The following is a 24,161-nucleotide window of genomic DNA, read 5'->3' on the forward strand; positions in this document are numbered from 1 at the left end:
GGTTGAGAGTTCAATCCTTGAGGGGGGGCATTTAGGGAACTGGGGTAAAAAAAAGCTGTCTGGGGATTTGTCCCGCTTTGAGCAGGGGGTTGGACTAGATGATCTCCTGAGGTCCCTTCCAACGATTTTATAATGTTCTCTGTGAACTTGCAGTCACCACTAGAGGGCTTCCTTGCAACTCAATTTCCTAATGCTCACTTCAGCTCAGGCTTAAAACAGATTTACAGTTTTACAGAGAGCTCAATTACAGTCTGGAAGTTCAGACAATCACTTACTTTTGAAATTCCCCATAAATTTACCATTAAATAAAAAGCTTTTCAAATCACTTTTCTTACTTCTACGCATTATTTGTATTGTGGAAGCACCCAGAGACCCCAATCAAGTATCAGGGCCTGATTATGCTAGGCACTGTACAAAGAAGCATTCCCTGTCCCAAAGAGCCTTGTCTCTCCAATATTTTGGGACCAACAGGGCTACACCACCACTACATTTTAAGCATAACATGGGGGCGGGGGAGATACAAAGAGATGAATAGGATCACTGCTTGTATCCTCAATCCTTGAAATTAAAAACAAACCAATAAACTTTTTCTGCCTGTGTATACTAGAAAGTGATATGAGACAATTTATCAATCTCACTACCTCAAAGGATGGCCCATTACTCTAATTAAGGTGCTAACAGCATCCAACTTGAGCAGTAATTTTAGGATTACAGAGAAAGCGTCAGTTTGCCTCACTTCCAGCAATGGGTCTTTGGCCTTAGATATTCTCAAAAGAAACATTGGTTTCCATTTTATTTCAACATTCTGATGTCATGCTAATCATTACCACACACCCCTCTTGTGCCTGAGCTCACTTACGTTTTCAACGTTCCAGATGTCATGAGTTCCGTCACGAGAACAATACATTTCTTTCCCTTCACTGTAGACTCCCAGGAATCATAGAACCGAACAATATTAGGATGCTGGAGCCCTTTTAGCATTTCAGCTTCCTCTTTAAATCTCTGCCGCTCTGACTTTGACAGCTTCCGATCCTAGCAGGAAAAAAAAAAAAGGTTATTTATAAAAACCTATCTGAAAGTAGTCCACTTTAAACACATGGGAAGGGCAGCAAGCTGAAACGTGACAAGCTGCTGATTCTTGCACATTAGTAAGATTCTAGGATAAGAGGAAACTCTGAAGTCCACTCAGATTCATTCTCTCACAAGCAATTCACTCCACCCAAATTGTCATTCAATTGCATATTTCATGTTCGTTTTTTTAAAAATGCACTATATAAATGCAGAATTGCAGATGCGTTCTATTACTACAGCATCTTACCGGATTTAGTGGTTTATGCCATACGATTGCTCTCTAGAGAGTCACTAGTCTTAGGACTTCTGTACACTTACAGCACTGTGGCAGCGCAGCTGCACCAATGCAGCTGTAACACGTATCCTAGAATATCAGAGTTGGAAGGGACTTCAGGAGGTCATCTAGTCCAACCCCCAGACAGATTTTTACCCCAGTTCCCTGGAAGACACTACCTACGCCGAAAGGAGAGCTTTTCCTGTCAGCACAGGTACTCCACCTCCCCAAGAGTCAGTAGCTAATGGGAGAAGCCCTCCTGTCGACATAGCGTTATCTACGGCGGGGTGAGGTCGGTATCTTCCACAGCCGAGCAATGTAGTTATACTATCATAAGTTTGCAGTATAAACCAAGGCTCACATACTCTGAGCCTATTATTCTCCCCACCCCGGCCAAAAATCAGATTCACGGCTACTAATGCTTAGGGGAAGGGGATACAGTGGTCCAATACATTTAAGGATCCCCAAATACTAAGAAATATGCTTCAGAATTGCCTCTTCTGTATGCGGACTAAACATGTTATTGATCCGCTTGCAGCAGGGAAATCCTATCAAGATTATAGGACTGAATTCTACATTTAGAAATTTAGGACTGGTCCACACCTAAAACCTATATTGAACTAGCTGTCAATGTTAATTCTCTCTTGGGTGAGAAAACATAAGCCAACATAAGCCCCATTACAGACACTGCTATGTTGCTGGAAGAATTCTTCCATCAGCCTAGCTGCCAGCTCTCAAGAGGATAGATTCACTACAGTACTTTGAAGTTGCAGCTCAGGCTCTGAAGCCTACAGAGGAAGGTCGGTCTTCAGAGTCCGAGCCGCAACTTCAAAGCACTGTTTCTACAGCTACTTTTAGAGGACTAATCCAAGCCCTGATAGCCTGAATCTGTCAACTTGGGCTGGGAAGCTTGCTCCAAAATGTTATATAGACATTCCCTAAATGTGACTTCACCTGCATCTGAGTAGTATTAGGAAGACCCGAAGATTGGTATAAATTTACCTCACTCAGGGGTGTGAACAAATTAATTTGTAGTGTAGACATAGCCATAGTTATGGAGGAACTTGGGCTATTTTCCAGCTGGAACACTATAATTTAAAGACAAGTGCAAGAAGTGTAAAGATTTTCCAGATGAAAATGAAGAAAAAAAATCAAGCACTCTTAAAGGTCTTCAGAACTCAACTATAAGTTATACATACAGCTCATCATTACCTACTTTGTAAAACTACTCAACCACAATGGCCTACTTTAAAACATGTATCTCAAATACTGAATTACCACTATATTTTATAATCCTGTTTGAGCATTATCCTAAAACAAAAGAATGAAGTGATATGACTGAAGGGTCATATGACAAGCTATTTGGCTTATAGGTAACTTAACATTCAATATTACTAATTCTTCCCATTTCAGGAATGAATGCATACCAATTTGTTACTTTCCAAGTAAAAACAGAACATACACTTGTCAAAGACACATATGCAGTAAGATTATATGTTTATAGGTCTTGTGTCACTGTATGTCTCAAGTGTAGATTTAATTTTGCAGTCTGACTGTGAGACTAAGACCTTTCTGTCCCCCAGAAATAAGAAAGATAGTAAAGGCTCCAGGTAAGGACCAGTTAAAGGTTAAATAGCACTTGTTTCTACAATATGAATGAATGACAGTAAAAGCAATGCACCATATTTTTAAACACACAATCTGCATATCTGTGTATCAGCAGAACTGCATCGTATACATATGCTTCCTGGCAGAAGCCCTCAATATTTGGGCCAACACAGAAAACCTCCAATATGAGACACTCTGCTCTCAATGTCGGGTGTATCATATTCCTGGCCACTGCTCCATGGCCTTGACTCCATTATATATTACACACACACACACACACACATTGATACTACACAATAAATATTCACATACTGAAACTAGTTTAGTTTGCAGATTGTCCAAAAACCAAGAAAGAAATATTTAGACTGTATTTTAGACCAGCTTTTATTATTGTAACAGTCTATCAAGCTTTTAAGTTTATTATAAACAATTATTGCCAGGAAATAATCTTATTTCTCTCTACTACTGTCTTAAGTTTCTCTTAAAATTGGCTAAAAGCATTCCGAATGCTATGGTTTTCTAGGCTTATAATGTTCATGAGAATGCATTTTTACAAAGAAACTTTATGCTACCTAAAGTGACGTACCACAAACTTTGCTAAAAATCAGTTTTAGACCATAACTGTTACATTAAGCTCTCACATTGTAACTACCCAACATCTAATCTCAAACTCAGATGATTCAACTTCCTCACATCATTGCAATACTACCACCAAAGCTCAAAACGGAATTTAACTAGTGTTGCTTCTGGCCACATACATACTCATAATGGGCAGGCACATGTTGAGCCATTTTGTCCTCACTGGGCACATCAATGCTGATGTCACATCCCTACAGATGTAACTGTTGTGCTGAAGACAGACACTCAACACTGAGCACTGGCAGAAAGTCCTGGCAAAAGCAGTGAAGTGAGTAATTCAGCATCTGCTTTAGAAGTCACGCTCCCTAATAGTTTGGGACAAGTTTGCACACTTAATGCATGCCAGCAAGTTTCAAGCTGGGGTAAGTAAGTAGTGGGGGGGGGGAGGTTTAATTTTTGCTGTTGCAGTACTCTAATGTAATATTAATTTTGAAGACCTATGGGGGAAGGGCAAAGGGAGCAGACACCACTTGTCCATTGAACCACCAGCAAGTACCAACTTTACCTCACTACTATGCTACGGCAGGTCTACATTTAAAATGCTGCAGTGGCACAGCTAGTAGCACTTCAGTAAAGACCCTACTACACGGACACAAACTAATTCACCTCTGTGAGAGACAGTAGCTATGTTAACAGGAAAAGCCCTCCTGCTGACATAGTGCTGTCTACACTGAAGGCTAGGTCAGTATAATTGCATCACTCAAGGGCGTGGATTTTTCACACCTCAGAGTGACGCAGTTATACTGAGGTAACTCTGTAGCATAGACCTGGCCTTAGTCACCTTAGTTTCCCTTCCACTCTCCATAATCACACCCATAACTGCTACAAGCCTTAAGATTCCCCTCAATGTTAAGACATATCCATGCAGGCGTATAGAAGAAACGTTGATATTTAGAATTTAATTTTTCAAGAACACATGCACAATTATGTGCTTAGTTTGTGCACATGCAAATATTACCAAACCATGTATTTGCACACAGAGGATTAGTTATGCACCAAACTGGTCATTCACACAAGCAACAAACTGCATTTAGTTGTGCATAACTTCGTATTTGAAAAATGAGTCCCCTAATGCTATAACAACTGGCACAAGTTTAATATTAGCCTAAAGCCTATTAGTTCTATAGTAAGACTTCTTTGTGTGTGTGTGTGTGAAGATGGGCTACAGCAACTCCCATCGCATATTCACCTTTCAGCACTCTTCTGCTTAAACTGAGCTGTCTGAGGGCTTGTCTACATTTACAGCAGTGCAGCTGCACCAGTGCAGCTGTACCACTGTAGTGCTTAGTGAAGACACTACCTACACCAATGGGAGAGCTTCTAACATCAGTATAGGTACTTCACCTCCCCAGCAGGTTGCAACTATGTCAATAGGAGAAGCCCTCCTGTTAACATATCACTGTCTACACATCAGTGGTTAGGTTGCTATAACTATATTGTTCAGGGGGGTGGATTTTCCACACCCGAGTGAGGCAGACAGACATTTGTTTGTAGTGTAGACCAGGGCTGAGTATGTGAAAACCTGACAGCCTCTATCTTAAGGTCCCTAGTCTTCCTTGTACAAATATATCACTTTACTGGAAAAGCAACAGTCTTAATAGCCACTGTTGCTGCAATTGGACACCTTTATTGAATCCATGAAATAATCCACCTACCCCACCCCCCTATGTGGCCAACCGTGTTAGAGAGGTACAATTTGGCATGAAAAAGCTATGAAGAAAAGTGGCAAGATGAAAGAATTACAAAACAGAAGTCACTAATATTGACATACAAGAAATTTCTCTAAGACAGTGGTTCTCAACCTTTTCTATATCAGGACTCCTCCCCCTGCCATTTAGCCAAGATGGAGCTAGAATGCCCTCCCTTTTAACAATATGGGAAGGGTGGGGTTGTTACCATCTCCAGGTTGAGAACCTATGCTACAGAAGCAGCAAAGAGTCCTGTGGCACCTTATAGACTAACAGATCTTTTGGAGCATGAGCTTTCGTGGGCAATTACCCACTTCGTCGGATGCATGTAATGGAAATCTCCAGGGGCAGGTATATATATGCAAGCAATAAGCAGGCTAGAGCTAATGAGGTTAATTCAATCAGGGAGGATGAGGCCCTCTTCTAGCAGCTGAGGTATGAAAACTAAGGGAGGAGAAACTGGCTTTGTAGTTGGCAAGCCATTCACAGTATTTGTTTAATCCTGAGCTGATGGTGTCAAATTTGCAGATGAACTGAAGCTCAGCAGTTTCTCGTTGGAGGCTGGTCCTGAAGTTTTTTTGCTGCAGGATGGCCACCTTAAGATCTGCTATGCTACAGAAGAATCATTACCCTAATTCTACCTATCTAAAATGCATCTACCAAAAATGGAAAATGTCAGGTTCCACATATCTGATGACTGTCAACACGTTACAAAGCTTATCTTTTATCTCCCAAAATTTGAAATGGGAGGAATTGTAATTAAGAGTGGGAAATTGAGGGAGAAGAGGGGATTGTTTGTGACAGGTTGTTTAAGATAAATTCCTGCATTGGGTTAAGTGATTTCAAGGGTGCCTGAATTATATGGACAGGAGCCCTATTTAGCATTTTTGTAAATCTGAATAGGTATCTAAAGTGATCATTTCAGCACATACCTACTGCTCTGAGTCACTAGCAATTCCAGGTATTCCAACTAGATGTTCAAAAGCCAGCAGGTTAACATTAACAAACCGCAAGTAGGGTAAGTAAAGGAACAAAGTCAAGCACCCAGAACACTAAAAAACCCACACACACGAGGAAGCAACTGAGAGGTGTTTGCACTCAGTTCAGCAGTGTAGATCCAATTTTAGTGAAAGGAGAAACTATGAACAGCAGAAAGGACTAGAACTTGGCATCCTTCACTTCAATGAGTTAACAGAAACCCATGCTACTGTCACTATAAGCAGCCTTTGAGTGGGGAAAAATGGCTCATTCATTTAAATGGAAAACTTACTTGAGTAAAAACAGCTAAGAAGCCTTAGGATAGAATAAAGCAAACATCAAAACCTAGAATTTACAAGAAATAATGCAATCATTTGGTATCTTCAAGCCATTGGAGTACATCGGCAAGGCAAATAAGCAGTTAAATCCATTTTAGGAAGTGAAATTGAGAAGGGTTTGACAGCCTGTATATTTTTAGTGTTGCATAAAATGGACAGCATTGTTCTTCCTGAATTGATATCTACCCCCCCAAGGACTCAGTGTCATATCCCAACCACAGGGTTGCCTTCAGAACTAACTAGAGCAGATGCATCAAGCCCACACTGTTCATTTCATTCATTCCTTTCCACCTACATTAAATTGTTTTGACAAGGCAGAACAACAAAAAAGCAAGGCTACCCAGCACGTGATGAACTTCTGTAGAGCCAGGGTCCTGGAACAGAGACAGGCAGCAAGAGAAACAATTGTTCAGCTCAGTACCATTCAAATTTTTTTTCTTGGCAGATGCTATTTATCCATGTATTTTCCACTGAAATTTCTTTCAGTTGAGAGACAGATGTCTCTATCAGCACTGTTGTACGTTGTGCAATAACCGGTAAACATTTACAAGACCCACTTTAGTCAGCCATACCAAGCAAGATATAGCCTCTCCAACCCCCTTCCCTCTTGCATTTTGTTCATAAAGAGAAAACACTAACTGAAACAGCCATCACCCTCCCCCATCTTTAAGGTACCTTATATGAAGCACAGACAGATAATGGAGTAGCTTAAGTTCTCATAAAAAATACTTGCTTCTTGGCAGCTCAAAGTATGAACACATCCAGTGAACATTTACAGCTGGGTCTTGATATGTTTTTATTTGGCTTTCCTGTTTTTAGGGACAGTTAATACATCGGAGATCCCAAATAGAAAGGAAAGGGGGTTGGCTAAATATATCATTTAACCAATATGTGCATGTTACCACTACCTTTTAAATTATGAAATACTACAGTGGCTGGGCCACATTATGAATCAACTGAACAGTTCATTCAGTCTGGAAAATCCACATTTCAGAGTCTCTCTGTAACCTTTCTTCTGAGTACATAACTTGGAGAGGCTCAGGGTTGGGCAGGGGCAGAGTTCAGTATTTCCCTTTTTGTAATAGTCAATACTAAAACAGCATAGTAAGTCTTCTAACACGAAAGTGATTGTTTACACTTACAGTAAAGCCTACCTTGGTTTACATCTGACTTACATCTATTCAAACAGAGCTACATATTGCAGCCACATTGTTTTTGGTAGAGCAAAGAGCAAACACAGAAGCAGTGAACAGGATCACGGACAGCGAAATTCTTAGACAATAGAAGCACTTACAAATAATTTTTCATTGTTACCAGTTTTCTGCCTACTTGCTTGTAACAACGAAACAATCAGGTGTTTACGACACCTGTACACAATGCTGTGAACACAGGGGACTGGCAGGAAAAAAGCAATTGCCTAGGAGAAAGTTCTAGTATAGAGAGAACAAAGCAGGACAAAAAAAGAGTGTTCACATTAATGTCTTTTTTTAAACCCTTATTCATTCATCTCATTTCACAAAGTCAAGGGAGGGCCTAGACTTAGGGTCCAACTCTTTATATACACCTTTCACATATGACTAGGTTATCCCCCCCCCCCCATGACAAACTGCACCCCAAATGGGCCTTCACATAGACAGCTAGAGACCAAGCTCCTGTGAGCTGCTATATTCATGGAATGCCAAAGGAGCAAGTTCTGAATTAAGTCGAAATCTTATACATAGTTCTTATCTTGGAATTTGTTACAGTCAGCCACTTGTGTTCCATTTCTCCTCCAAAAGACTGCCTGTTGGAAGGCTCCCTGGCAACATGCCATCTATGAGCACAATCTTTGGTAAGACTGATTTAAAAGGAGACACCCTGCACTGGGCCAACTTAGTCAGCCTCACACCACATCCCTCCTTGCAACCTCCTCTCACTCAAATACTGCTTCTAAATTTTTGGTCTTCACTTTTGATAACCTACGTAATTGATTCAGATAACTGTCCAAGTTTATGATCAAACAAAAATACCTACTCCTACAACAGTACTCCAGTAGTTCACCATACGAGGTATTGACTTTTCCGTTTTTCCCAATAAATAAAATGTTAATTACAGCAGTATGTATTGACTTTCAGAGTTTAGTTTTTCCAGCACTTGGGATTTTTCCAATTGTCCAGCAGTTCCCAGGTTGATCCCTTTAAAGAACTGTTCCTCCTCCTGCACCCTAAAATCATTACACAACACTGACATGGTAATAGCTCAAAACAGAGCTAATCTAAAGCTTTCTGTGAAATCATCGGATCTTTGGTCTTGTGCACATTGACGTACTGCTGCAGGAATTCTATATATGTACACACAAGATTTGAATCAATATTTTTCTAAAAAGTAATCAAAGTCCCTGCACAGAAGCAATCACCACCTAATACACTATGTATAGGTAGATAAGGAAGAGAAGGTTATCACCTTGTGCAGTAAGTGAGGTTCTTCAAGATGTGCGTCCCTGGTGGTGTTCCACTTCAAGTAACTGCACCCCTGCGCCTCTGTCAGAGAATTTCTACAGCAGCACCCAGTTGGGCCACACATGCGCTCTCCCCATCTCGCGCCGTCAATGGGGATTAACTATCACTGTGTGACCAACCTCCACCCCCACACCCGCCTTTCCTTCTCTACCACAGAGGACCTTCTGATAACTCCAAACTAGAGGGGAGGAGAGTAGGTAGTAGTTCATCCACTGGGAAACATCGAGGAACCTCAGTTACTATACAAGGTCTTTTTCTCCAAGTGATGTCCCTGTGGGTCCTCCACTTCAGGTAATTGTAGAGCAGTGCCCCCACCCTCAATGGAAGGGAGGGGCCTCAGAGATGGATCTGTGATCAATGACAGGACCATGAAGCCTCAAAGTGTTCGATGTCAAGTCTTGCTCGATTGCATAGTGCTGAATGAACATGTGGGCTGATGGCCAATTGGTTGCTTTACATAAGTCCATACTAGGTATTTTATTTAGGAAGGCTACCGACTTGGAGAGCAACCTGGTGGAACGTGTTCTAATCCCCGGTGGGGGTTGTAGTTTGTGTTAACGGTAGCAAAGGTGAATGCACTTTGAAATCCATTTGGAGAGTCTCTGCTTGCATATGGCTTCTCCTTTAGAACGCTCCTTAGTAGAGAGGAACAGCTTTGGTGACTTCCTAATGGTTTAGTTCGTTAAAGATAAAAAACTAGTGCCCTTCTGACATCCAGAGTATGGAGTGCTGCTTCTTGCCGGTATAGGGAAGACGGCAGGAAGATGGATGGGTTGGCTGAGGTGGAACTAAGTATACTTTAGGTAGAAATTTAGGATGTGGTCTTAAAGTGACTTTGTTCTTGAAGGAGATCATGTACAGGGGGTATTCCATGAGAATCCTAGGTTCTCCCATGCGTCTTGTGGTTGTGATGGTGACAAGGAAGGCCACATTCATTGATGTAATAGTGAACATGTAGCAAAGGGTTTGAATGGAAGTCTGGTAAGAGAATGAAGCACCAAGTTAAGATTCCATGGAAGCACTGGGACTCTAATCAGGATATTATTTGTAATAATTGTTTTGTAATTGGATGGGTGAAGACTGAAGAGCCATCTACTTTATGATGGAAGGTTGTGATAGCTACAAAATGTACTCTAATTGAGCTCAATGAAAGACTTGAATTTTTTTTAGTTCCAGTATATAGTCCAGAACTAGTGGTAGAGTGGAAATGGTGGCTCCAATTTGTTTGTTCTGGTACCATGTGTGGAATCTCTTCCATTTGTGGAGGTAAGTAGAGCATGTGGTCAACTGCCTACTATTTAACAAGATATCCTTCACATCTTCTGAGTAGGTCATCTCCTCACCTTGGAATCATGAAGGAGCCATGCCCTCAGATGGAGTATCTCCAGGTTCAGGTGCAAGATCTGGCCTGCATCTTGTGACAGGATATTTGGAAGAAAGAGGCAAACACATGGTATGCATGCAGACATCTGCTGCAGGTATGGGAGCCAAATTTGTCTGGGCCATGTGGGGGCTACCAAGATGACCCTGGATTGGTTGGTTTTGGTCTTCTGTAGGATACTGGACAACAAGAGGTTAGGAAGGAGAGATGCGTCCAATCTGAGGAGGAAGGTCTCACCCATGGATCCTGGCCTCAATCCCACTCTTGAGGGAATTGTTGGACATTTGCTGTTCTGACTTGTGGCATATAGATCTCTGGGTGGGAAGCTCCATTGTCAGAATAGGTCCTGTATCACCAAGGTTTTTATTTCCCATTCATGATCATGGGAGAACTTTCTGCTCAACATGTCCGCTGTGATGTTCTGATAATTCAGGAAATAGGAAGCTGATATGGTGATGCTGTGATGAATGTACTAGTTCCAAGGTCTTAATGCCTCAGTGCAGAGAGAACGTGACCTCACTCCTCCCTGTTTACCTAAAATAGGCAAGCAATTTTGTTAGGATCTGTATGGTTTTGTTTCTGATCATGGGCAGAAAGTGTGAAAATGCATTGCAAACTGCTTGCAGTTCCACTATGTTTATGTGCTGCACTGACTCCAGAGAAGACCACCTGCCCTGTACTCTGATTTTGTTCAGATGGAGTCCACCATTGTAGCAAGTCTAACTTTCCACAGTATGTTGAGGGGCTTGCTCAGACTGTGTTTTAGGGTTGTGATGGCTGTATGGTGATGTGAAAGTATGAGTCTTGAAGGTTGAGGGCTGAAAACCAGTCCGCTGGTTTCAGTGCAGGGATTATTGTTGCTAAAGTCCTGAACCATTGTGTTTTGATGAACTTGTTGAGGTTTCTTAAGTAGAGAATGCACCTCCAACCGCCTCTCTTTCTGAGTTAAGAAATAATGGGAACAAAAGTCCTTCCCTCTGTGCTGTACCAATACTGGTTCTACCACACCCAATTGCAGGTCAGAATGGTCAGGAAGCACCTGGAATTGAGGGAAGTCTCTCGCACCCACAACCAAACCCTCAAATTTGACGTTTTGAGAGACGTTGTTGCGACGTACAAGGTTCAGTTGGGAGTGGCCTACATTTTGTGGGTCTTTGCCTCTGACGCTGGGTGTTGTAGTGCCTCTGTGGCTCAGTGTAAGGCGCTGTCTTGACCATTGTGCTGGTTAATATCTGCCTTGCTTTTGTTTTTGTGCAGATGTGTAGATGCCTAAAAACCAAAGTGTCGCTCTGTCTTTCAGTGTGTGAAGGGACTCATCTGTCTTACCTGTGAATAATTTTGGCCTTTCAAAGAGAAGATCCTTTATGGTGAATTGTACCTCCTTTGGGAGCCCAGACAAGTGAAACCATGCATCCCAGGGGCGTTATCTCCTCAGACCCTGGTCTCCGTGGAAATGAGGGGCTCCAACAGCTTTGTGGTTCCACTAGCATATTTGGAAAGTAAAATCAAAAGTACATTGCTAAAAAAAAAAAGTTATCTAAGCTGACAGAGTTCAAGAACTGACATTTTATTTTAATATTGACCATTACAAAGTTTGGGGACAGGGATGGAAGAGACAACTGTATTACTGAAGAAGCCACTACTAGATCAGGAATGGCCAGAGTGTAGGTCTCTGGGTTCAGAACACAGCCTGACCCGTTGAGCTACATGGTGGCCTATGAAAACTGATGGCTGCAGCATACACTGTTCCATCACCAGAAGAACTGAAAATTGCTTGGCTCAAACAAGCTACGGAGCCAGTTGTTGCTCAAGTATAGCAACGTTCAATACATCTCTCGCTTGGCTCAAAAGTGGGTACTATATGAACAATATAGCTGAAAGAAAAACCTACTGGCCCAAGGCATTATATGAAACAAGAGGGCAGAGGAACCAGCAAGACCTTAAGGCACAGAGAAACCCAACCCCTCTGCCATAAAAATTGTGCTGCCCCAGAAACCATCTTACACTAATTAATTATAAGAAGAAAGACCTTCAAATTTGAAGTGCTCCTCTATAGCGGTTGGAAAGAAGGTGGTCCCAATCTTTCTCCCCTCTCTAGAGCCCTTCTGCAGGTGCAACTAAAAGAAAAAAGTTGTTTACTTACTAGCAATTATTGTTCTCAGAAAGCTGCCTCTGTATGCATTCACAATTATGGGATCTAGCACCTATAGAATCCAGAGGCAGAACCGTATAACAAAGCCGAATGCACTGTGGAGTGCAGAGGCACTCATACTAGGAAGATATCAAACTCTGGCTATATAAAGGGAGTGCACTCACACACTGCTCTTCCCCAACCACCGGGGTTCCTTCTCCCTAGGCCACAGAGTCCAGAAATACAAACAACTCCAAGGCAGAAGTTAAGGCAGGTGGATAGTGCAAATGCACAGATGACACTCAAAGAGCAATTACTACTAAATAATCCCTCTTTGAGGAGTTCTGTGTATTACCAGTTATGGAGATTAGCAAGTAGAACCCCCCCTTGAGTATGGTGGACAAGGAGTTCTAGACAAAAAAATTAGACCGTATTATCACTTTAATATATCAAGCATTGGAGTGGAATGTCAAGTCTAAAAAATAATGCTTAGTGAAAGTATGAACAAACTTCATGTTTCAGCACTATAATCTCTACAACAGGGATCCATTTCAGACAAGCTACAAAGGCAGCTGTTGCTCAAGTATGGCAATGCTGAAATCTCTCTTTCAGCCAGTGGGAAAGTATTTAAATAGGTTCTTCCTTATACCTTGCCCTGTAGGCAACAAATCTGTCAGACTTTTCCTAAGGGATTAGCCTTGTCCAGGTAATAGCATAGGGTCTTTTTACATTTGAGAAAATTAAACAGAAGTCCCCAGGTGAGCACTGGGTCTGGGGAAGACACAGGGAGATATTGTAACAAATGGAAATCTGAGACCAATATAGGCAAAAAACTAGGGTGAGGGCTCAAGATAACCGTCTCAATATGACTTTGTAGGTTGATTATCCATCAAGGCACTGAACTTTCACTAACACTCTTAGCAAAAGATATTGTCTATTAAAAATGAAGTTTTGGTAAACAGGTGTTCTAAGGAAGCTTGAGACAGGAAGTCACAGTGTGGGCCACATCAACATTATTAAAATTTGGTTTAATACCCAGGCTAGGGAAGGTCCTCTAGTAGAAAGGCATTCATCATCCCTATAAGAAACCTAAAGGCTGCAGGGTCAGAGAATAAAGGATTGTTTAACAAAAACTGATCAGAAGAAATAGCAACTAAGTGAACTTTCAAGGAACAGCACTGCTTTAACCCTCTGAACGTACGTGGTCCTGGGAACTTAGACCACACAACCAGATGAAGCGCCTCTGGATTCAGATGAAGAATCCTCCTTTGTTCTTGGGAAAGGAGCCTGGGTACAGAGCAATATGAACAGCTGTTCTCTGATCAGCTGAAGATGTGTGTACCTATACTGCTGCAGCCACTTCGTTCTATCAGTAGGATGTTGGCTAGGACTGGGAAAGCCCTAGAGATTGGCCTATTCCTCTTTTGGTATTAATGCTCACACAAGTCTCATCAGTTTTCTCTCTAAAGTAATCTGAATTGTCAAAAGGGAGGTCTTCTACCAGTTTGTGTCAATCTGGAACATGGCCTAATTATCTAAGCCATGACTATCTCCTTATAGCTAAGCCACTGGCCAGAGTTCTGGCAGCAGAGTTTGAGGCGTCATTAGCTCCCCTCAGACCATGTCTGGCTGATGTTCTACCCTCAGTGATCAAACTTGGCTGCATAGGTGTACCTGGATATAACACATTAGGAATTTGCCACTCAAGCTCAAAGTTAAAGAAGAGAGACTTTTGTTCCAACAGCATCCAGTCTATTCTCCTCTGAGGGAGCAGTTATATTTCTGGAATACTGAATCAGTTGTGTGGTGATGCAACAAGAACTGGTGACCACAACTGGCCTTTTCTGATACTGGTAGAGAGGCCATCTATGTGCCACAAATGTCCTCTGCTGGATTGAGTAGTCCTGGGAGAATATGGAATGATACTGTCTTGTCTACCTCTCCATTACATCGAAGAGCGCAATCAGATGTGCTGTGCCTGAGAGGAGACCAGTGCCAGGAAAGCTGTAGGCGTTGATGGAGCTGCCTTGGGCACCAGTAGGGGGTATTGATGTCAATGTTAGTCACTGGTAGTGAACTCAGCACCACTCTAGTTTTGAAAGCATTGGAGCAGAACATTCATTGACTCCTGAATTTAAGACCCCATTAACAACTGGAATGGGCCCTGAATAAATTCCTTCCAGGCAGCTAGAACTTTAGGCAAGGGAGTCAGCTAGGCTCTCTGGAGCAAGTCACAAGAGATTGTGTAGTTGGTTCTAAAGGGATATTATGTCTCAAGGATATAACAAATTGAAACCACTGAATGCAGCTGCACAGAGCCGGGAAACAGGTGTGTAGCCAAAACCTTTGATAGAAGACCCCTATTCATGAGAGGAAAGCGACTGTGCTGGAGATATGTGCACCAGGGAGATGTCCAAATGACTGCACCAAGGCCTCAAACAGAGGAGGAGTGTACCAAGGACAGCATTGAGACCAGTAAGATGTCTCCGTAAGTGATGTGCATCAGTAGATAGAGGAACAAAATGTCTCCTTTTTCTCCTTGGACTCCTTTCACAAATCAGAAAGCTCCTCTCTTTCTTCCTTCTCATGACCCTGTTCCAGGTAAGCAATCTGGAAGCATACTCACTGGCAGCATCGAGTACAGCAGTGTAGAGAAAGTCTACAGTGCCAGAGCAGTCTGTTTTGATGGTGCTTATGGTGCTGGACAGTGCCAGACAGGAGGTTCATCCCCAGTAAGTGTTTGCCTTGGGGAAGCCAAACTTGGGCCTAACAGATGGCAGCGAAGACCTTGGCGAAGAGGAGGACCTTAAAGTCTGAAGGAATGCTAGAATGGTCCAGGTGAAGATTTAGCAAAGACAAGAGCACCTGCAGTCTTAACCATCTGTCCTTCCTTATCTGGGGAGTAAAGGTGAAGCTATTTCTTCACTGGGACACTACATGAGCATGTTCCAAGCACATTGACACCAAATATGTGGTCTGTCTCTCGAAAGATGGCTGAGCAGGTTAATCACCTTTTGAACTCCTTTTAGGGTTCAGGATGCAAAGTCTTAGGTATAACCCAAGTGGCCCAAAATACTCTAAATATACTATGATTAACTAAACTAACAGTAAGACGATAGATTAACTAGCTCAAGAACATAAAGGGTAGTTCTTCCATTTAGCTCTTGGCTATAGCAGCAAACCACTGAGGCAGTTGTGGGGGGTGCACCCCCTTATACAGACTGAGCTGACTGTCATTTTAGCGCAAGCACTACTGCACACACACTCAGCAGACAGCTTTGATTTACATTTCCACAGCTTACCACTAGATCCCATAAATGAGAATGGGCAGAGGCCCTCGAAGAATGCCCCCTTCCCTAGCTTCTCTCTCCGAGTGGTCTTCCTCTGAAAAACTACTGCCTGCCACTATTCACAACTTACCAAAGCAGCATCCCGAAACAAATGCTGCTATAACAAGATGGATAATTCACTGCTGCCCACAGGGTTATAAAAAACACTGAATAGGGAAAGTGTCAGTTTCAATGAACTACTATGCAGAATTACAAGCAATAGCATTGCACTAAAGCCACCTGCAGTCTCAGGAAGAATCGCTTATTAGTTTACATCTGTAGGTTATTTGCACAACCACCAAGGCTGGAAGCTTAATTTTCTGAAATGAAAGCTTTAATTCTGTAGAAATTGATGAATGTGGTTTTCTAATAAGTTAGCTATGACTACCTAAAAGTGAAACCCTTAAATATTTTTGCACACTTTAGAAACTAGACAACAGGAGACACAGAATTCCCCTCGTCTCTAGAATAGCAGCAACTTCAATGTAGTACAAACCACCCAATCTCTTAAAGAATGTTTAGAATTCTCACAATCAATTCATATATAGTTTAGTATTATCTTCAGCCCTCTACCCATGAGTGGTAATGGAGATAAATATGCCCCTATTATGTCATCATGACCTGTTATGGAATCACTCTAAAGTCCTCAGGAATCTGACCTACCTGAGAATGACAAACTGGTTAGACTTCAGTAATTTTTATTCTTGTTTTTTTCCCCCCCAAGCAGCATTTGTGCTTCCTTGCAATAAAGTCTTAAAGAGCTACTGTGATCTGCTCATTTTAAAGCTAACCCCATAATGCCATTAGCTTGTTAAAGGACAACACTTACATGGATTCTGATGTTACCAATCACAGTGAAGTAACACAGCTGAGGAGAAATATTCTTCAATAGCTCCCTATATGGATGCTCTTATTTTGCACTTTGGATTTATCACCACAGGAACCCGCAGGAAAGTAAAAATCAAGCAAATCAAATAAAGGTGTGAAGTCAATGCACAAATTAAATCACATTAAACCCCCATGTGGACGCTCTCATTCAGAAGTAAAGCGGCTTTAGATTACTGTCACTTAATCACAGGCCACTTTCAAAATGGATTAGGCTAAACCATACAAAGACATCCTTAGGCCTGGTCGACACCAGGAATTTACTTTGGTATAGCTATATCTCACAGGGGTGGGAAAAACCTGCTGCAGTGTTTTAAGTGTAGACAAGCCCTTAGTGTAGAATAAAGGTATGGCTACACTTAGAGCTCCACAGCGCTGCTGCGGGAGCGCTCCCGCAGCAGCGCTTTGAAGTGCGAGTGTGGTCGCAGCGCCAGCACTGGGAGAGAGCTCTCCCAGCGCTGCACGTACTCCATCTCCCCGTGGGGATTAGCTTACAGCACTGGGAGCCACGCTCCCAGGCTGGGGCAGTGTTTACACTGGCGCTTTGCGGTGCTGTAACTTGCTGCGCTTGGGGGGGGGGTGTTTTTTCACACCCCTGAGCAAGAAAGTTGCGGTGCTGTAAAGCGCCAGTGTAGCCGAGTCCTAAGAGTGCCCACAAGGTGAGCTAGTGTGGAATAGCTATTGTGCTTTAAATTCACACCCTATTTTATTTCACAATAGCTTCCCATGTAGAAAGTCTTGTGTGTTGGTTATTTATTTTCTCCTTAAAAACAGCTATTTGATCCCCAGAAAACATAGGTAAGGTGGATCTGCAAAAAGTATGTGTGCTACATTCCCATTTTGGAACTGAAATGCTGCTTGAACTGGATTCTTGCTGGCCTTATTGAATGGTCAAGAGGCCAGCCAGAATGTCTCATCACCTCTGTGACTCAGATGACTCATCAGTAAAGTTTTCTGGAGTTTGTACTGCATGTCATTTTGCAGTGAATCAATTTACCTACACTACCCCTTACCACTGACTCATCCCTCCAGCGCCGATGCTTCCCATACTCCTGTATTTGCCACCTACTACTCCAGGTTCCCATCCCCCTCACCCCTTTACAAAGCTTGCCTGCAAGGATGTCTTATTTTTATTAAGCTGCTGCCTCTGATGTGCAAGCACCAGAGATTCTTCTGTCTGCAGCACCTGGTAGTCAGGGACACTGATTTTCCTGTGCACCACTCTTTTCCAGTGTTTTGATCTGCACCAAAATCAATAAGGTTGTGCCCACTGATGCCTACAACCTCCCCTGAAGTTTTGGAATAAATCAAACATGCAGTTTCAAAGTATTCACATTACAGACACGTGTCAGTGATGTGTTAGACCTCTCTTCAAGTAGTCCAAAATTTTCAGAGACTGATTTTCAGAGACTGACTTTACATAATCCAACCCTGAAGATTTTGACATTAAACTCAGAAGACAACAAATACAAAGAGTGAGTTGCTAAAGTGAGGATAAAAGGTGACACGCTTCTACTACATATAAACAAGCTTCAGATCCAATACAAAAAAAAGGATCAATGAAATTTCTGGATTACAAATAAACCAGGAAAGGGACAGCCCCTTCTACACCATAAGGGAAGGTACCTTGATAGAAGTTGGACAGAATTCAGAGAAAATTAAAAAAAAAAAAAAAAAAGGTATTGGATCATTTACACCAGTACTTAAACTTTTGTACTGGTGACTCCTTTCACATAGCAAGCCTCTGAGTGTGACCCCCACCCCAAACAAATAAATTTAAAAACATTTATTTATATATTTAACACCATAATAATTGCTGGGGGAGGCAACGCAGGGTTTGGGGTGGAGGCTGACAGTTCACGACCCCCCCCCCCCATGTAATAACCTCACAACCCCGAGTGGTCCCGACCCCCAGTTTGAGAACTCCCGATTTGCAGGAAGTGTTTGAGAGCTATATGTATAGTGTGGCTGAACCACCAAGGAGGCAGCGTAGGACAGTCCCCTGTAAATTTATCAAGGACAGACATCAAGGCGTGATGGTGTAGCTATGTTGGTCCCAGGATATGCAAGAGACAAGGTAGGTGCGGTAATCTTTTATTGGACCAATAAAAAGGTATTACCTCACTTACTTTGTCCCTATTAAGGAGTAGGAAATTTAGAATTATCCAAAGCAGGCAACTAGAAAAAAAAATTAGGAAATATTTCTGAGTATCAGCTTAGTTTCATCATTACTAGGTATTACAGACTGTACAATTGTTGTTACTTGGGTCATAGAGTATTTGTTGGACTGTATGCAATTTAAATATTCAAGTTAATACATACATCTGTGGGGAAAAAAAATCTATATTTAAAAATCAGGAAAATACTGGGGAACATTATCACAACCAACCCGGCAAGAGGACTGACATGTCAAAGGAAATCAAGAATTAGAGATAAAAAATACCTATGAATCAATTATTCAGAAAAGCCTGTTTCTCATGTCCTTTAGTCACACACTGTCCTTGGTCTGATGCCATTTCATATTTCAGTATCTTGAATAGGAACAGTTGGGAGGATTGTTGTCAAGACTCAAACTATAATCTTCGAGGTTGTCATGGTCCAGGAGGCCTACATTAAATGGGTCACCACGCCCTCTACACAGCTTCTTCCTTTTCAATTCACCTACTACACTCTGCCAGATTGAATACATCTAATCAATGCTTCAAACATGATTGTGCTTTGTGAGCTTAGCTTACAACTAATTAATTTTAAAAGGATATAAAAATGTAAGTGCTTTATAACAGATTTCTACAGGGTGAAATATGTCTGACCAGTCTAGAGAGTTTAAGAGCAGTTTCTGGCTATACAGTTTTTCAGAAATCTGAAAAATAATGGGGTGCTCAGTGTGCTAGATTGCATGTTAATGAAGTGTTCTGTCTGAATGACTGATACCTAGTTATGGGTGCCTCCAGCATGCGCACATGTAATCCACATACAAATGGTGTCCATTGTGAAAGCCATTAGCCCAAAAGAAAGTGACATACTTCAGAAATGTTCCTTTCATGCAGGAAGCAACAGACACCTACCTGCACACATGCAGAATTCATGTCCTCCACAGAATTATTTTTCCTCCACAAAAAATACATTCTGCCAGAGAGGTGCTGCAGTTATACGTTTTGTCCACCAGTGGCTAGCGTGGCATCAGAACAGAGGGCAGTTGCTCCCAGATGGGAGCAGCCAATCACCAAGAGGGAGGAGAAGAGGCTGCATTCCTCACAGTGCCCTATCCATGGGGCCAGGTGGAGGTGGCATGGGCTTTTGGAGGGACACATGGGGATAGGGCAAATGTTCCTGACTGAATGAGATAGGATAAGAGTCAGCCAGGGTCTGCATGGGGGAGGTTCCCCAAACTCCCTAACAATCCCTCTTCCCACCCCCCAAAAAAAAAAAAAAAACCAACCACCTGTTCCATACTGCTCCCAACCATTCCCAACAACCCTACAGAGATTCACTCCCAGGCTTCTTCCCAACAATTACTTACCTCTCCCTAAGCTCCTCCATTTCCCCTGACTCTCTCAAGCCTTTGCGCTGCTTCTGAGGGGTATAGGAAATAAGTTTCTGTACTGTAGTTTAAATGAATTATTACTCAAAGTTCTGTATTAACATGCCTAGTAAGGAATTTGTCAAAACAAATTTCCTGAATCTTTTTTGTTGTCTTATTGTTACAGACATTTGCTGACTTATTTTGATAAAAATTACCAAAAGAATTGAACTGGTGTGATTATATTGTGTTATTTTGACCAAAAAATATGCAGTATTTTTTGATGCAGAATCACCCCAGGAGTATGTACCGCACCATAGCAAAAGAAGAGATTGTGCAATCTACAAGAGAGAAAATTCACAGGATGAAACAAAACAGCAGGGGGATTGCTGTTTATGACGAAAAACAAAGGATTGTTAAGGTATATCTGGGTGGGTGCAAGGAAAAAAATGCATAGGATCCTTCACCTGGGAGGCAAGCTGACAGAGTACTTCTCTCATGAAAGGAGAATCACAGCAAAGCCTGGCTGAAAAGTGCTGAAAGGATCTTGGGTAACCCACATCCTACAAGATGAGCCATCTAGTTAATTAAGTCTAGGCTCTAGAATGCTATTATGATTTTATTTCATGTGTAACCATTTGTTTCCAACACTTCTACTTGCTACTACTTAAATTTCCATGCTTTGTTAAATAAACCAATACTTGAGTTCACTACAAACATATCTAAGTGCTGCCTGTTAAGCAGAGCAGTGATCTGAAATGAAACTGGTAAACTGAGGCGCTCAGTTCTTTGAAAGCAGCAAATCTTTGAATACCGTGAGCATCCAGTGGATCAAGGGCCTGATACTCCAGGGAGATACTTGGAGGGTTGGCATGTGCCTATCACTGATCTGTAGAGAGACAGAAGGGCTTGCAAGGCCTAGAGGCTTGCAGAATAGGGGACTTCACCCCCTGCAAGCATAAGCAAGGCTTCCTCACACTAAAGGCAGGTGGTAGCAAGGTGCCTCAACCATGGGTGCCCCCGTAAGCGTCACAACTGGGATCTCCGTCATACCTTCATTTCAAGTCTCAAATCTGACTGCCGTACGTATTTCTGTGCATTTTCACACCCTTGGTTGAGTGAAGCCTTGTACCTCTACCCTAAAAAGGGTAGCAAAGTATTATTCTCCTCCTGCAAATGAGAGGTTTCAGAAGTCCACTTCTGGCATAGCTCAGAACAGAATTCAGATTTGTGAGACAGACAATGCCTTTCAGAACAAGGTTACAACTCCATGCTTGTCTATGCTATCTCACCACTAGCTCTCAACCATGCACAGACAGGAATAAGAATCCAGGGAACCCTCATACCCAACATTCCACTGCTATGTCAAGTTATAACGTAACTCAGTGGCAAAGGGCATACTATATCCTCTCTAATGATTTATCCGCACAGGCTAATAGTTACTGCCTTGTAGCTCAAGTGGTAGAGGTGTATGCTGGGAATCTGAAAGTTTAAGAGTTCGAATCCAGCTGACAAACCATGCAAGAGACCCCATAATAATGGGTGTATAACCAAAAATTTTTTTTCAGATCACTTTAGAAACCTGGTCACACCAGGTCTTTTTTTAAATCAAGTCAACAACAAAAGGCAGTCTTTGAAATTGTTTTCCACTACAAACCCTATCACCACTTGTCAATTATGGAGTGACACACAGCAACAGTATTTTATATCAGTCATTTGTCATGTATAAAAACAGCCAGTGTGACACAAGTTAGTTAAGGCTGGAAGGTATGGGCTGAAGCTGTTTTTTGTCTTGCTACAAAAGAAGATGAAAGTCAAGAACCTGCAAGGGAATAGCAACCCAACAGCAAGATTATATACTACCACTTCTGGCTTAAGACTTGAAAAAGAAATCAGTCTACCTGACAGAGGTGAACACGATGTTAATATACTACCCAGTACAATATAGAGGGCATCGCATCTCCCCAAATCATCAATGGAACCATTTTTTGGAAGGTTAGTATTTCCATTTAACCTGAAACATGAAACTAAAGTGGAGAATTAGTTACATCAGGGCTCTGAAACAGCCAGGCACTCCGTACTGGCATCTCTGGCAATTGTCTTGCTCTCCAAATATTTCAGCTTTCATTTTCATTTGGTCACACACATCCATTAGGGAGTCTCTGGCATGGTTTATCAGCAGGATTCGAAACCTTAAACTTTAGCTGTTCTGGTTGCAAAGAAAATCTCAGACAGCATAAGCCAAGGCTTTGGGTATGTCTACACTACCCGCCGGATTGTCAGGTAGCGATCGATCTATTGGGAATCGATGTATCGGGGATTGATGTATCGCGTCCCATCTAGATGCAATACATCGATCCCCAAATGTGCTCCCTGTCAACACCAGAACTCCACCAGGGCGAGAGGCGGAAGCCAAGTCGACGGGGGAGCGGCGGCCATCGATCCCGTGCCGCGAGGACATGAAGTAAGTCAATCTAAGTCGATCTAAGATATGTCGACATCAGCTACGCTATTCTCATAGCTAAAGTTGAGAATCTTAGATCGATCCCCCTCCCCGCCCACCCAGTGTAGACCAGGCCTTTGTCTAAACACGAGTTGTACTGCTTTAATGATATTGGTACAACCCACTCACCACACCATCCCCACTGTGGTGAAGTTTTCAGTACAGATGTGTTTTATAGCAGCATAGCTATTCCCATACAAAAAGAAGTTTTATTAAAAAAGCCAGGCCCCTGCTGCATTAGTATTGGCTGCTCAATGTTCATTAGATTCTTGTTCCTATATGGGACACAGATGAAGTCTAAGAAGGCATAGGTATGAGCCCCTTTCTGTCTAAGAGCCATTAGCAGAACCACCAAGACATTCATAATACATATGGCTATGCAGCAAGGCAAAATGGCATCACATTCAAAGTCTGGGCATGCAAGGATCACTCCGGAAAATGGGCATATGCTGCAGAGACCCTTAGTGTTGCTGAAACTGTATACTTAGCTATGACTCCACTTGACTCATCTGGCAACTCGAGTGGGATAGGAATCCAAACACCGAATTAGGAGTCCAACATATTATTCATTTTGCTTTGGGACACAGTTATTGGGGGATTTCCCAATCAGACTTGATCACATTTTGCAGGAAAGCTCTTAGGAGTCTAATTTTGATCTAAAGAAATGTTTACTTTGTTTTGCTGTCTGACTAAAAGGCTCATGGAGAAACAGAGGACAAGAAAAAAGGCCTAGGTAAGAAATGAACTGAGGCTTTAAAGTATACTTGAGGATTTTTCTTCTATAGCCCACCTTGTTTTACCTCCAGTCTGACTTCAAGAGCTGGCCTCTCCTCCCAAAGAACAATCTGCGCTGTTGTGCCAGATTCTTGATTTTACCCCCTTGTGAAATCTATATTTTGAATCAATTTTTAATTTTGATACTGAAAGAGACTTACTGGTTACTGTTGAAGGGTTTTTTTGTTTGTTTATGAAAGACACCAGTGCTTGGGAAAGTGACTTCATTTCTAGCACACCTTTGGTCCAAGACTAGAGTTCTGTGACCGAGCTTAAAATGGACAGTTTTTTAGGACAGCCTCTTACAAAGGCTGTAATGCTCAGACTCTTTTGTTGGCAACAGAGCAAAAGAATTTGCCAGTGAGGCAGGGTTGTGGGACTCGGATAATTCTGACTGACCTATAGGAATGCTGCAGCTTTGATCCCCTTGCCAGGGCACCTAGATCAAAGTCATGAGGAGGGGATGCAGATGCCTGCCTAGGCATGTCATGGGGAGGGGGTTTGCCCAAAATTGCAAGTCTCATGAAGTTACAGACAGGAACCA

General features: G+C 42.2%; 1 protein-coding gene across 7 annotated transcripts in view; it reads right to left on the reverse strand.

Annotated features, from left to right (window-relative positions):
- The window catches only part of WNK1 (WNK lysine deficient protein kinase 1), a 182,090-nt gene that overhangs the window by 126,624 nt on the left and 31,305 nt on the right, over positions 1 to 24,161 (reverse strand). For all 7 annotated transcript variants that reach the window (XM_039546941.1, XM_039546930.1, XM_039546936.1 and 4 more), the window contains exon 2: positions 860 to 1,032. In XM_039546941.1, coding sequence (XP_039402875.1) covers positions 860 to 1,032 — 173 coding nt within the window. The remainder of the gene's footprint in view (positions 1 to 859; positions 1,033 to 24,161) is intronic.

The sequence above is a fragment of the Mauremys reevesii genome, linkage group 1, assembly GCF_016161935.1.
Source record: "Mauremys reevesii isolate NIE-2019 linkage group 1, ASM1616193v1, whole genome shotgun sequence".
Taxonomy (NCBI): domain Eukaryota; kingdom Metazoa; phylum Chordata; order Testudines; family Geoemydidae; genus Mauremys; species Mauremys reevesii.